At 42.6% G+C, this 14338-nt stretch overlaps 3 protein-coding genes across 3 annotated transcripts; 1 reads left to right on the forward strand and 2 right to left on the reverse strand.

The window, feature by feature from the left end:
- Positions 1-707: 707 nt before the first annotated feature.
- Positions 708-5339, reverse strand: LOC109482698 (calcium-activated potassium channel subunit beta-3-like). Its single transcript, XM_019785517.1, has 5 exons — positions 5161-5339; positions 2993-3180; positions 2392-2537; positions 1755-1877; positions 708-1201 (listed from the first exon to the last, which is right to left on the reverse strand). The coding sequence occupies exons 2-5, from the start codon at positions 3171-3173 to the stop codon at positions 1022-1024; spliced, it is 630 nt and encodes a 209-aa protein (XP_019641076.1). The 5' UTR covers positions 3174-3180; positions 5161-5339; the 3' UTR covers positions 708-1021.
- Positions 5340-5582: 243 nt separating this feature from the next.
- Positions 5583-10736, forward strand: LOC109482699. The gene is made up of 6 exons (XM_019785518.1): positions 5583-5643; positions 6679-6890; positions 8088-8218; positions 8879-9001; positions 9479-9488; positions 9931-10736. Exons 1-6 carry the CDS (start codon positions 5627-5629, stop codon positions 10230-10232), a joined length of 795 nt encoding a protein of 264 aa, XP_019641077.1. The 5' UTR covers positions 5583-5626; the 3' UTR covers positions 10233-10736.
- Positions 10737-10924: 188 nt separating this feature from the next.
- Positions 10925-14130, reverse strand: LOC109482747 (transmembrane protein 199-like). The gene is made up of 5 exons (XM_019785580.1): positions 14040-14130; positions 13629-13665; positions 13453-13473; positions 12989-13104; positions 10925-12249 (listed from the first exon to the last, which is right to left on the reverse strand). The coding sequence occupies exons 1-5, from the start codon at positions 14058-14060 to the stop codon at positions 12142-12144; spliced, it is 303 nt and encodes a 100-aa protein (XP_019641139.1). The 5' UTR covers positions 14061-14130; the 3' UTR covers positions 10925-12141.
- Positions 14131-14338: the final 208 nt, after the last annotated feature.

The raw sequence follows: 14338 nt of genomic DNA on the forward strand, positions 1-14338 counted from the left end.
TGTGTGTGTGTGTGTGTGTGTGTGTGCGCGCGCAGTGCGTGACACTGCGTGTGTACTTGTACAGTGTATAAATTTTTCATACTTATTGCAGATTAGTAGAATGGTAGTTGATCTACATGATTTTACAATAATACTGAACTTTATCTTCCCTTACTTAACCTCAGTCATACATCTCAGTACATACATCCGCGTCTGCCCCTGAATGACGAAGTTTAACTTTAAATCTCAATTTACGCTGTCTAACGGACAGGGGGTCTTACCAACCCTTTCACAGAGTTCTATCCCTGTCTGTCCTGTCCTAAGCCGGGACCCCAAACCTTTTGTAGTTACTAGAAGGTGAGTCATCCTCATCATGGTTCTGAATCTAGGACAGTTCTGGATATAGCAGGTTTCTGGATACAGAAGGGTTCTGGATAAAGCATGGTTTTGGATACATACAGAAGGCCCTTTACCCACATACATTTTCACAGAGATCCCTGCCATGTCCTAAGCTGGGACCCCAAACCTGTTGTAGTTACTGGAAGGGTTCAGGTTATTGTCATCATGGCTCTGGATATAGCACAGTTCTGGATACAGCATGGTTCTGGATATCGCTGGGTTTTGGATAAAGCATGATTATGGATTACGTATAGTATGGTTCTGGATATAGCACAGTTCTGGATATAACACAGTTCTGGATATAGCACAGTTCTGGATATAGCACAGTTCTGGGTTCTGGATAAAGCATGATTATGGATTACGTACAGTATGGTTCTGGATACATACAGAAGGGCCTTTACCCACATACATTTTCATAGCAATCCCTTCCCTTTCTACACAGGAACCCCAAACCTGTTGTAGTTACTAGAAGGTGAGTCATCCTCATCATGGTTCTGAATCTAGGACAGTTCTGGATATAGCAGATTTCTGGATATAGCTGGGTTCTGGATAAAGCATGAGTATGGTTTACGTACAGTATGGTTCTGGATACATACAGAAGGGCCTTTACCCACATACATTTTCACAGCGATCCCTGCCTCTCCTAAGCGGGGACCCCAAACCTGTTGTAGTTGCTCGAAGGCGAGTCGTCCTCGTCCAGCCAGCACTGGTACTTTGCACAGATGACGCAGCTGGTCGCGATCAGGCAGGCCAGGAGCAGCGAGGGCCAGAACATCACGTGGAAAATCGTCATGGAGCCATAGTCCTTCCTCAACAGAACCTCCTGGAGACACAATTAAGGAAGGAAAGAAAACATTGTGAGCGAAGAAACCTACCCCCCAACCACCCCCAAGGGACATAAATTTTTCAAGCTGATCAACCTTTTCTAGCTCCAAGTGAGTGATGAAATGTTGTAGTCAGTTTTCCAACACTGACATTGAAAATAAAAGTGTCCTCAAAAAGTTTTACTTTGTTATGTAATGTCATAAGTTCAATCACTTGAGATTGCCAATTAAAAGTCTACTAAACAAAGACAGGCCATGAGGTCATATGGCGTAGCCACAGAGATCTCAACACTGAACCAAGAGGTCCCAGGTTCAAGTCCTGACAAGCCACCGATCTTGTGCCCTTGGACTTTCCTCACTTCGCTCAGGTGAAAATGAGTATTGCATATATTGTCCCGTGTTGGTGGCATCATCAATATAAGTTGAAAAAACTTGAGTGTGCCGTCACCATGTCTTGTGATTAGATGCTGGAATAAAAAAAAAGACAAAATATTCCTACCGACTGACCCTAATTTTTTCAGGACTAAGGATAATAATAAAAAGAAAACCTACATTTTCCTTCCCAGGGTTGTAGAAGCAGGAGTAGGTTTGCCCAACTTGTCCGTATTTCTCCTCAAACCGGCTCACAGCGTCGTAGTTCAGCTCCTCGCTACGGCTGCAGCTGTGGTACGAACACTACAAACAAACAAACAAACAAATAAACAACATCATCATGTACAGTATTGTGTAATACTATAGAAAAAAATCAAGACATCACATCTTCCACTGTCACCTCTGATCAAAAATCAAAGCATCATTCTTTTTGGCAACGTCTCAGGGAGGAGCCTAATGGTACAGTATTGTGTGCAGTTTACAAGAATTCTAGGAATGGCATTTTGTCCACAGGCATGGAATGGCCACAGGAATGTTTCCCAGCTCTGTTCGCTCACACACATCTATGGACACATTCCTGGAAACCCTTGGAAAACTTGTCTGCCCCGGATGGCCCAACTTTCTGTGACCCCGGGGCTCGTTCACTCAGGAGAGGAGTGTACACTATCTGTCTAGACTTAACAGGTACCAAGTCTTCCTCAAAATAATGCCTTGCCATGCAAACAATAACCCTAACAGTAACAGCAACCATCGTCGCCATGACAATGTATGTTTTCATTGCCAGTCTTGTTGCTTTTACATAACAATTTTTTTTTACCATGCTCCACTGGTCCAGCTCCCCTTCGTCATCGTGGATCATTCCGGTCGCCGAGCCGTTCTTCCTGTCGTGGTAGGTTACCATGACGACCAGGCATGGCATCTGCGTGTAGCAGTTTCGTCCACAGCTACAGTCCACCGGATTCTCTACAATTATCAATCAATCAATCAATCAATCAATCAATCAATCAATCAATCAATCAATCAATGAAGTTTATTGCAAATTCGTGCCCGGAGGCTTATTGCAAATTACAAACATAAAAGAACATTGAAACAGAGTATAAAATAACTAAAATCTACATGATAAAAGGTGGTTGTCTAGAGCTATAGCTATGTCTAAGACTATATCTAAGGGGTTTGACTTCTCCTTTTTAGACCATGGAAGACGTAATGTCCCACCTTTTCCAAAATTAGTGGGTTTTAGGAAGTTAAAAGAAGAATAGCTTTTTCTTTGTCTGTAAGCTTAGTAAAATTGGGATAAATTGTAGAAGTTTGAATAATCAACTCATTTCGAGCGTTGCTATCATATCCAGTTGTTTGAGTAACTGCTTTTTGCCGTATCAAATTGGTGTGGCCTAAAATGAAAAAGAAAACAAACTTACTATAGTCAGCACTGGTGACTGTACATGTTGTTGGTTTGAACGCTCGACCGTAGATGGCAGGTTTGACAATGAGAATCCCGAGCATGATGATCAGTGCCACAGAAATGAACATCCCCGTACAGAGCAGCTTTCTGCAGATAGTGTGCTTTCGCTCTGGACTCAAGTTATCGCAGCAACCCATGGTGGACCTGTGAGTTACAGGATATAAGAATAAAATTACTTTGCATTGGTAGAGTGTACACTACAGTGTTAGCCTTGCATTGCATTGGAATGGAGGATTGTCTCTGTGCACACTGCAGCTTTTGGCAGATGGCGTGTTTACGCTCGGGTGACAAGTTCTCACAACATCTCATGGTGAACCTGGAAGTTACAGGATATAAGTCAGTTACTTTGCAGTGGTAGAGTGTTAGCTTTGCATTACATTTGGACTTAGAGAAAAGTTAGACTTTAGAGGATCAGGATTGTCCCCGTACAGAGCAGTTTTCTGCAAATGGTGTGCTTTCGCTCAGGACTCAAGTTCTGACAACAACCCATGGTGGACCTGCAAGTTATAGGATATAAGAATATTAACTTTACTCAGTTACTTTGCAGTGGTAGAGTGTTATATGTATCTTGTGCAGTCTTCATGTGAACCTCCTTATTGCATAATTAATCTGCTTGCCATAATTTATCAACATCCTTGTGAGTTCGTTACAAGCTCTACAAATTACTGTTGTGTACTTCATCATTTTACCTGAAAATAAAACAAGAAGCCATAGGCGACAATTCTCCGTGAAGTATTATATATTGCAACAAAAAGAAGTAGCCATTGGCGACAATTCTCTGTGAAGTGTGATAAATCGAACAAAGAAAAATTGTTTAAACGCGCGTCGGCTCAGTCATCTTAAGACGCAACAACCAATCAGAGATGCGAGATGCCTACACGTGACGCGGGAAGGGCGCGCGATGCCCGAAATATTTTTGCGTCAATATTCAGCGCCGTGATTCAAGAGATTAATACCCGGAAACAATTTTTTTCTTGTTTTGAACGCATTAACATGCATTTACGCTAATCTAGTATGATTCAGGGTTACTTTTTTTTAACCTGCCATGGCCAGATTATCTAAAAGATGTGTGTATTGTGTGTACAATCTATAGAAAGAGAAATGTACATCAGGTCCGATCATCCGATTTTCACGTTTCGGTTTTTTGGACTCGGTTCATGAACGTATTTTGGTTTGGCTCCTGGAATGTGCAAAAAAATGACTCCCGGGACTGTCTACAGGGAACACTCGCACATTCGCGGTTTATCAGGACAGCGCGACTGGTCGTCATTAGCGCAGTAACAGTTGCATAAACGGACGAAACCATTTCAAAGAAATGGGGATGTTTCGAAAATAAGCATTTACTCTAATATCAAAACAGCTACGGTAAAAATAAAAAGACGTGCATCATCCCGGACATAATGCAACACCACATGCGAAATTACACAGAAATGCGACGTACGGAAGAATGCGTTTTGGCTGCGAACATCTTCCAAAAAACTTGGCATCTCTTAACCATGGGCAAAAACATCTGGAACCACTTATAAAAACCACCCCGTATCTGCATGAACTTTTTTGAACCCCACTGCTATTCCAAACAACGCGTTTTTCTGGACCATTCCAATTCGCCTCGTAATTGTAGAGGTGCGTCTGCGATATTACATTGACCGCGAAAGCAGCAACGGCAAAAATACACATTCGTGCATCAACACGGGCATGCCCGCAGACGGCGTATAAAATTGCGTGCCGATTACACAAAGAGAACCCAGTGTTTTGACTGCGAACATGAAAAATCAGCCGATTACAACACTCCGTCCGGAGGTCCTGACCTCCTTCACGGAGTAATTATTCTGTGTCGTGAGAACATCGTAATCAACATAATTTGAAATTTATTATTTATCGTGGATGCTGGTTCTGTCTGGCGTTCTTTTGCCCATTTACACATACACAATCTTTCGTTTTTGTATAAAGAAAGAACATCGCTGCATGTCACATTTCTGTTGGTAATTATAACTTCGCTCTAAACATCCCGAATGCATGACAGAATCGAGAATCTACGCCATTTTTCTTTCCCTTTACAAGATGGCCAAACGCCAAAACACATCACTTGCGTGCCGGCTGAGTTTCCCTGCCTAAAATACGTACCTCTACGCTCTCTGTGGCCTCCTTGTTTGCACAATGACAAGTTCCAACACTGCTGTACCTCTGGGCACGATTCTACTGGCTGACACGATCACACAATCGCAGGAAAGCTGTGAATACAAACAGTAACACGCACACGAACAAGGCTTTCTGTGCTAAATTATATCGTGGGTAGGGCTAGTACATCATATATTGCGTCACATCCGGAAAAGTATGGGTTCTGCATGGGTGTTGCGAAATGTTTAAAATCGTCTCACGTGAAAAAGAATGAAAGAAAAGAATTCGGAATGGATTTATGGCAAGTATTTTGGCGTAATTTCGTGGATTTTGTGAACGCAGTCACCTTTTAGAGCGGAAGGCAATATAGACTTGTCAAAAAGCGGGTTTCTTGTAAACCTCTTACATAGCCTTGGTGGTGCATCTGTTCAGACTGGTCCAGACTTGCATCCTCCAAAGATGTGGGGATGAGATGACATCAGATTTAAGGTTAGTGAACACTGTTCCATCATGCCTTCAAGTTCTAACAAAACTGCTGGTAACATCTGTGTCCATAATATCGCCACCTTGAGAAAAAGATGCTTAAAGATATTTTTACTGCAACATAGGACTCGGGTGTACTGCCTCAGGTATGTACATTTGATGTGTGCTTAGGAGTGCATACCAAAAGTATGTTGCAGTAAAAATATCTTAAAGCACACTGTTTCTGAAGGTGGCGATATTATATGGACCCTGGTGATATTATGGACACGTATGTTAGATAGAATTCAATATAAAATCGTAGTCTCCTGATGATGCCACTGACTAACAAATTTTGCTAAAGAGAAACAGTAATATCTTAGCCAAATAGGGAAAATGATTCCTAGGGCAGTTTGGCCACCTTTCATAGTGTTTATTTGACGGAATAATGAATGGAAGATTTATTTTACTAGCAAATATATTATTAATAACGTATGGACATGAGTGTCAATCAAAGTGAGTGTTAATATTCTTTATTCAAACAATGGTCAGCGTGGCAGCAGTGCATAAAAATCATGGACCGCTGAATTGTGCTGACCTTTAATACATTGTAAAATACAATGTCGGCACGAACAAAACATACAAATTCTCGACACCAACATGGGAAGTTTCTGGGAATAGAACTAAGAAAATGTCGAGGTAAAATGAATATCCTAAAATTAGCAATGCAGTTCATCATATATTTAATGGATAAAGTTTGTGACATTAATTTTGTATCCATGTGATCCTGATATTGTAATATTTACTGAAGAAAGGTAGTAGATAGTACTACTTGAAACGTCTGACCGTTGTCAAAATCTTATAATCCAGTTGCTTGAGTAACTGTTTCTTTGTGTATCTCATTACCTGGATATCTAACCTTCATCGAGTCGACATAATGTCAATTATCATTCTTTTTTTTTTATTTATTCATTTATTACGATTGACCACATACATACCGGTAATATACATGGAGGGCATGGCCACAAATAAATATACAATCTTCATACGAAGAGCTAATTTCAGGATGTCGGACCCGGGGGTCTGTGCAGAGACGGTACAGAAGTCGAAGACTGTGCAGAGGTGGGAGACGGTGGAGAAGTGCGCCGGTTTCCTGGCGTTGATCTCCGTCTGTGTGCTGATCCTGACCGGCGCTCTGGTCGTGCATCCTGTACTGCAGGGGTCCACGCTGTCCTACCGTCCTGCCACCTGCACTACAGCATACAGCTACAAGGCCGGTCTGTACTATCTGTATCTGTATAGCCGGTATAACCGCCTGTCGGGGTAACACACCAGCTTCACCCCTAACCCTATCACCCTAACTCTAATCCTAACCCTATCACCCTAACTCTAACCCTAACCCTGACCCTGACCCTGACCCTAACCCTAACCTTACCGTCCTGCCACCTGCACCACTGCCTACAGCTACAAGGCAGGTCAGTACAGCTGTTTCATTTTCAGGAGGGTCTGTATGGGGGGTCAGGGGAGTGATCCTGACCGGTGCGCTGGTCGTGCATCCTGTACTGCAGAGGTCGACGCTGTCCTACCGCCCTACTGTCTGCACAACCGCCTACAGCTACAAGGCCGGTCAGTACTAATCCTATTACTCTAACCCTTATAACCCTAGCCCTAGCCCTAGCCGTTATCCCTAGCCCTAGCCCTAGCCCTAGCCCTAGCCCTAACAGTATCCCTAACTCTAACCCTAACCCTAACCCTACCGCCCTACTGTCCGCACCAATGCCTACAGCTACAAGGCCAGTCAGTACATGACTAGTACATATTCCTAACCCTAACCCTAAACCCAACCATTTGCATAGCTATTGCGTAACCCTAAACCTAAGCCTAACCCCGGTACCCTAACCCTAACCCTACCGCCCTACTGTCTACACAATGGCATACAGCTACAAGGCCGGTCAGTCTACTTCCTAACCTATATGTATACCCTAACCCTACCATCCTGCCACCTGCACCACCGCCTACAGCTACAAGGCAGGTAAGTACAGCTATGTCATTTTCAGGAGGGTCCAGAGCCGACACTGACCCTATGTGTTTGGAGACGAAGAAGAAGAAGAAACAAACTTTTCCTTCTGCAAAGGTATCAGTGACAATGGCTAAAAGACCCAGGCCGGCATAATAAAATAAGGCGTGATGACAGGCGTCTGTCACCATGGTAACTGGTGCTGTGGCAGACACCCTGTGGTGTTGGGTAACATTATGTAGCAAGTGGCAGGACAGAGTTGGAGGGGCTGGTTACCATACATATTCATGACCATGTTTGAGTAAGGATAAACAAAGCAGTTAAGTTTATTAAGCTAGACCATGTAAAGGTGAACATTATGCATAGTGCTTTGCAGAATGTTACCTTTGTAGTTTACATTCGAGTTATTAAGAAATTTGCAGGTAGATATAAAATGAGCTTTTATGTCCCTTGTCAGGAGGTGAGCAGTGCCACTGCGGGAAGAACTGCAGGTCGGTCGCACGCTGTCTGGTCGTCATGGTAACGATCAACTCCAGCAGCCCCGTCCTGCTGGTACAGAGTGAGGAGGTCATGCGTGTGTCAGACCAGGTACCATCAATGTAATCTCCAAGCAGATCCTTGGCCGTAAAAGACAATATAAAACTAGAGAAGTAACATTTGCTAAGCAAATGCATAATGTTTACCTTCGGACATGGTCTGCCCTGTTAATTTTTACTCAAACACAGTTCATATATATGTACTACGAGTATATGGTGACAGGAGTAGAGCAGACCATGGAATTGCAACATTAACCCAACACCAGTCACCATGGTGACAGACGTCAACAAATCATGTCATTGGCCAGGTCAGAGGTTAGTCTTTGGAACAGAAGAGGAAGAAACAGAGTAAAAACAATATGTTTTCCTTGGAAACTTAAAAATTGGCATGGCAGTATCCATTAGCCAGAGGAGTGTCCAATATTAGCCACCGGGTGGCCAATGGATACTGCCTGGCCAATTTGATACTGTCTTTTAGGGCCAAGGAAAGACCTGCTTGGAGATTACTGTAAACCTTCTAATATTCGCAGTGTTGGCCACAGGAATCTAATTTATTGGTTCTCATTTTCGCAAGCTTAATTTTTTTTCCTGATTTTTTAGAAAAAAGTACCTGCCAGTTGTTGACTTTGTGGCTCTTACTGTATCGTTTGGAGGTACTGCACAATGCCTTTACGGCTTTGCCACTGAAAGATCTTAACATTTTCCCCTCCAGTGTTCCCTGTACTACTGCCTGCGTGACAGAGGCTACATGGACCGACTGATGGAGGAGTTTAAGGAGGAGTATGGACAGCACGGACAGACGTATCCGTGCCTATACAACCCACACGACCCACAGGTAAGCACTGTACACACACACACACACACACACACACACAAACACACACACTCGCACACACACACACACAGACACACACACACACACTCACACAGTCACTCACACACACACACTGACACACACACTCACACTCACACACACTCGGGTACACACAGGTACACACGGGTACATTCGGGTACACTCGGGTACACACAGGTACACTCGGGTACACTCGAGTACACTCGGGTACACTAAGGTACACTCGGGTACACTCGGGTACACTCAGGTACACTGAGTGTACACACAGGTACACTCGGGTACACTCGGGTACACACAGGTACACTCAGGTACACTCAGGTACACTCGGGTACACACAGGTACACACGGGTACACTCGGGTACACTCGGGTACACACAGGTACACTCGGGTACACTCGGGTACACTCGGGTACACTCGGGTACACTCAGGTACACTCAGGTACACTGAGTGTACACACAGGTACACACAGGTACACTCGGGTACACACGGGTACACTTGGGTACAATCGGGTACACTCGGGTACACTCGGGTACACACAGGTACACACAGGTACACTTAGGTACACTCGGGTACACACAGGTACACTCAGGTACACTCGGGTACACACGGGTACACTCGGGTACACTCGGGTACACTCGGGTACACTCGGGTACACACGGGTACACTCAGGTACACTCGGGTACACTCGGGTACACACGGGTACACTCGGGTACACTCGGGTACACTCGGGTACACACGGGTACACTCGGGTACACACGGGTACACTCGGGTACACTTAGGTACACACAGGTACACACAGGTACACTTAAGTTTTCCAGTGCATTGCTACAGTTGTATTGCCTTACCTATATAGGCTTTTAGACAGTCAGTCTTTCCTCATTGGAGTTTGTTCTGTCCCTTCTGCTGTCCAGAAAGTCATGCTGGAACGTATCTACAACAAGTGGTCCATCTTCCATGCGCTGTTCTGGGCAGGGATGACCTTTGTACTGTCCTGTTGCTGTTGCCTGTGTGTTCCCGGAGGACTGGCCCGGAAACAGCAAACACCAACGGGATTAGCCAGCATGCATGGACAGCAAACGACCTTGGGGTAACCTTGATGCTGTCTTCGTGCTGTTGCCTGTGTGTTCCCGGAGGACTGGCCCGGAAACAGCAAACACCAACAGAAGTGAGTGGAGTAGCCAGCATGCATGGACAGCAAACGACCTTGGGGTGACTTTGATGCTGTCCTCGTGCTGTTGCCTCTGGGTTCCCGGAGGCCTGGCCCGAGGACAGCAAACACAGAAGTGGAATAGTCAGCATGGACAGCAAACATCCCTGAGGCGACCTTGGTGCTGTTCTGCTGCTGTTTACATGTGGTTGCCGGGACAGCAAATGACCAAAATCAACAAAATTCATCTTCTATCATGACTACAACCCTTACTTGAAGTAATCTTTTCTGGTAGGAGTATGGATTCACTGGACCAAAAAGTTGAACTTGCCATCAGTCCTTCGTTTGTTGCAAAAAAATTGTTTTATTCATTGCAAAAGATAAACAAAAACATGACACACTGTACAAAAAATCTAAAAAATAACTTACCTTAACAAAACACTTCAAAAACACAGCTTCAAGAAGCCTAAAAAAGGGGGCAACAAATCTTCAGCAGTCTATCGCTGCCTTCATTCAAAATATTTTACAAAACGATATTTTCCTAAGTGTTGAAAGTTTATAGCCTCTACCAGCTTGAGGAGGCGGCTGGAAAGAGTAGAAATCAGCCAAATAGAGAGCTAAGCATGCCAAGGGAGTTTGTCCGTTGAGAGAACATGTGGCAAAATGTTCTCTCAACGGACAAACTCCCTTGGCATGCTTATCTCTCTATTTGGCTTATTTCTACTCTTTCCAGCAGCCTCCCCAAGCCTGGTAGAGGCTAGAAAGTTTATGCACTATTACAGTTTGTAGCTGGTGGTCACTGTGAGTTAGTGCCCTCTGTTGACCATTCTGAAAACTACAGCTAACATAAACCTTTGAAGAGATTTGTGTTCTCTTTAATTGCATCAGTTGATTTGGTTGTATCTGGTGTTCTTCGCATTTCTACATTTTTCAATCGTACAGTATTGCACAAGAGAGCGAAAAGGTGATAATAAATAGCTAAATCATTTTCTTCCTCTATTATATAATATTTGGATGTCTAGTATCCTCTTACTGTTTTCAGAGACATATTCAACAGATTCCACGTATCAGGTAAGGTTTTTTCTTCGTATCAATGAAGCTCACAGCTATATTCAATCAATCAACCAACCAATCAATCAATCGATCACTATGATATTGCAGATATTTTCCCTAACTCCTATAAATACTAGTAGTTGATCATCTGATCTATCCTTCTTGGTCTCCATCTAAATTTCCTTATAATCAATCAATACATTGCCATGACAATTCTAAAAGTTGTCACACTATTTCCTACAATATGTTCATTTGTATAAATATATTATATACTATCATGTAATATAATATTATAGGTGCTGTTATGTGGTTGATACTGTTTGCTAGTACTTATACTACTAGCAGATGTTTTCAGTTGAAGATACTTCAGTTGGCTCTATATGTATATTTTACTTTATACTATTGGGTATATGTATGTATCTTACTGTTATACATTGTATATACTACCTGTATGTAGTGTGATGTACATGTATATGTATGTATGGTAAGTCCTCTATTGAACACTTGGTTAACTACAGTAAAGGCTTAGATTTTAACCAGTACTGGTTGGTTGGTTTGTCCTGTTGTCAATTATCAGCAATGCTTAAGTGCCAAAACCATTGCTTAGAAATACACATAAAGGATGCTCAACTGTGTGTGACTTGTGTAAGATTAGATACTGGTAGTACAGCAGGTCCCCCTGTCAACCAGTTTGAGAACTGCAGCAGAGATTTGTGCTCTGGCTATCTATTTAATACTATTCTTTTCTGTAATATATTATTCACTTAGTTCCTTTGTCTGTCTGTAGCTTCCAATGTTGTTTTCAATTTCTCATTTGGACCAGTACTTCCTTGTGCATGTGGTTTGGGCCATGCCATTTACGATGAGGGGTGTCACTCCTACTAGTTTGGACCGTTCCATTCTTGACGAGGGGTGTTGTTTCTTAGTGTTGCTTCTCGTGTTTCTCGACCTCCTCCTCCACGACCTTGGCCATGAAGTAGATGTCCGCCATGGCAACCATGGTTGCTAGGATGATGCCCGTCATTACTCTCTGTAGACAAACAAACAAACAAGTAAACAAACTAGAAAAAATGAATACTGTTTACTTTCACATTGCTGTAAGTTAAAACTTTAGATCCAACACAAAAAAAGTTCTCTCACCTAAAGCTTTCGACCAGTCACTCTGGTCTTCCTCAGTAGACTGACCCAGTGAGACTTGTCACGTGGCTTCTTTGAAGTGTGATGTCAACACTGATTAGTGTGACTACAGTGTAGTAAACAAACTAATGCTTTGTTTATTCTTAATTATACATGTTCATAATATGGTGACCTGCCCCTCTGTCCTGCCACTTGCTACATAATGTTATATAATTGTGTCGTTCGTCCGTAAAGCGGTCCTCGTCAACCTGACGGACGAACGACACAATGTGATCCAACACCACAGGGTATCTGCTACAGCACCAGCCTGGTATGTTGACTTCATGGCTCCTATCATAGCATTTGGGGCTATCAGAGCTCATGCCTAGGTTTTTCCACCTTCTTATTTTTAAAGAAAAAAATTGAGAACCAACAAATTAGATTGGTGTGGCCTAAGCATAGAAAAAGTCTCCGTAAATAATTTCATCAGGTTGGTAAACGAATGAATAGCAAAGTTGAGTGAGGAGTGTTTCAGAATTGCCCTGATGAAGATGACAGACGGTCATCAAAACGTCGGCTCGTGAAAATAAAATGGTTGTGATAAAAGAACTTTGCTATTCATAGAGAAAGTCTGTTCAAGTTGTTATACTTACCAGAGTGACAGAGGCCCCGAAAGCGTACTCAGATCCCACGTAGCCGAAAGTGAAAGCCGCCGCTACAGAAACCATGAAGTTGATCAGAGCCATGAGGTACACTTTCACTTCCTTAGCTGGGAAGGGAAAGGAGGAAACTAAGATGTTGGTGTGAAGCTATAGGATTTAGTATGAACACAGAAAATCACTGTCAATGCACTACAAGAGTCATTATTAGTGTAAATGTGGAGATGGTTAGTTTGAACACAGAAATCAGTATGTAATACTATGTATGGAAACAAGATACATGTATATTCATAAATTCATAAGGGAAAGACACAAAATCAGTGTGAACATGCAGTAAGTACAATCCATGTAGATATACTATGCATTGTGATGTGAATGCAGAAGCATACATACAATTTTTTTTCTTCAATACAGTTTGAAACAAAACAACGGGCTACAAAAAAAGGAGGTTAACGTACGTGACACGTCATCATCACCATCTTTACACGAACACAGAAAACACCAAACAGAGAAAATTCAAACCAGAAAAACACATTTTTTCAACTAAAAGTTCAATATTAAACTCAAACAAGCTCATTGAAATTTGACAATTTTTAATTGCTTGAGACATTTGAATCATTCAGTGTTAACTCACCTTCAGAGCCAAACTCTGACAGCCCCTGTCCAGATTTCTGTGAAGTACAACATGGTAATACAAATGTATTTAAAGTCGCAGGACCATATGCATGTACTACTAAGCTTACAATGCTATAACACTGTACAGTACTAAACGACTTCCAACTGAGTGTGATGCATTATAAACTAAGGCTCTCTTACAACAAACTTATATTAGTAAATGTTATATATCATTCACAAAATGTATGTATACAATATTATATGTATAATATACATGTATGTATGATGTATATTCTTCTTCATGGTCTTACGAGACCGATGAAATGTCTACATGTATGATGTCCAGGACCCCACTGTAAAGCAGTGTATGACACTGAGATCGGCCCATCTGGCTAGAGAAACAAAAACATTGACAAACACACAAACCCACCTTGCCCATGTCACGTGTCATCTGCGCATACTGCCTGTTCTCCTGTTCTCTCTTCAGCCGCTCCAGTCTCGCTACAAGCTGAGGGTTCTGCAGAAAAGGAAAAAAAACAAACATCACATGTTAGTTTGATCAATTTTGACCATAGTTAAGTCCTAACTGACATCAGCCCTACAACTCAAGTATGGCTGAACAGTCTCATAGGAGAATGACAGTCTCTGCCACATAGGGCGTATCTGTAAGCTGTCTCGAGTCTGTTGCAGAGTTCTTTTCTCTGGGTCCACTTCTCTTAAATTCTGTGC

This window comes from Branchiostoma belcheri, unplaced genomic scaffold, assembly GCF_001625305.1.
Source record: "Branchiostoma belcheri isolate BF01 breed outbred unplaced genomic scaffold, Haploidv18h27 scaffold60, whole genome shotgun sequence".
Lineage (NCBI taxonomy): Eukaryota > Metazoa > Chordata > Leptocardii > Amphioxiformes > Branchiostomatidae > Branchiostoma > Branchiostoma belcheri.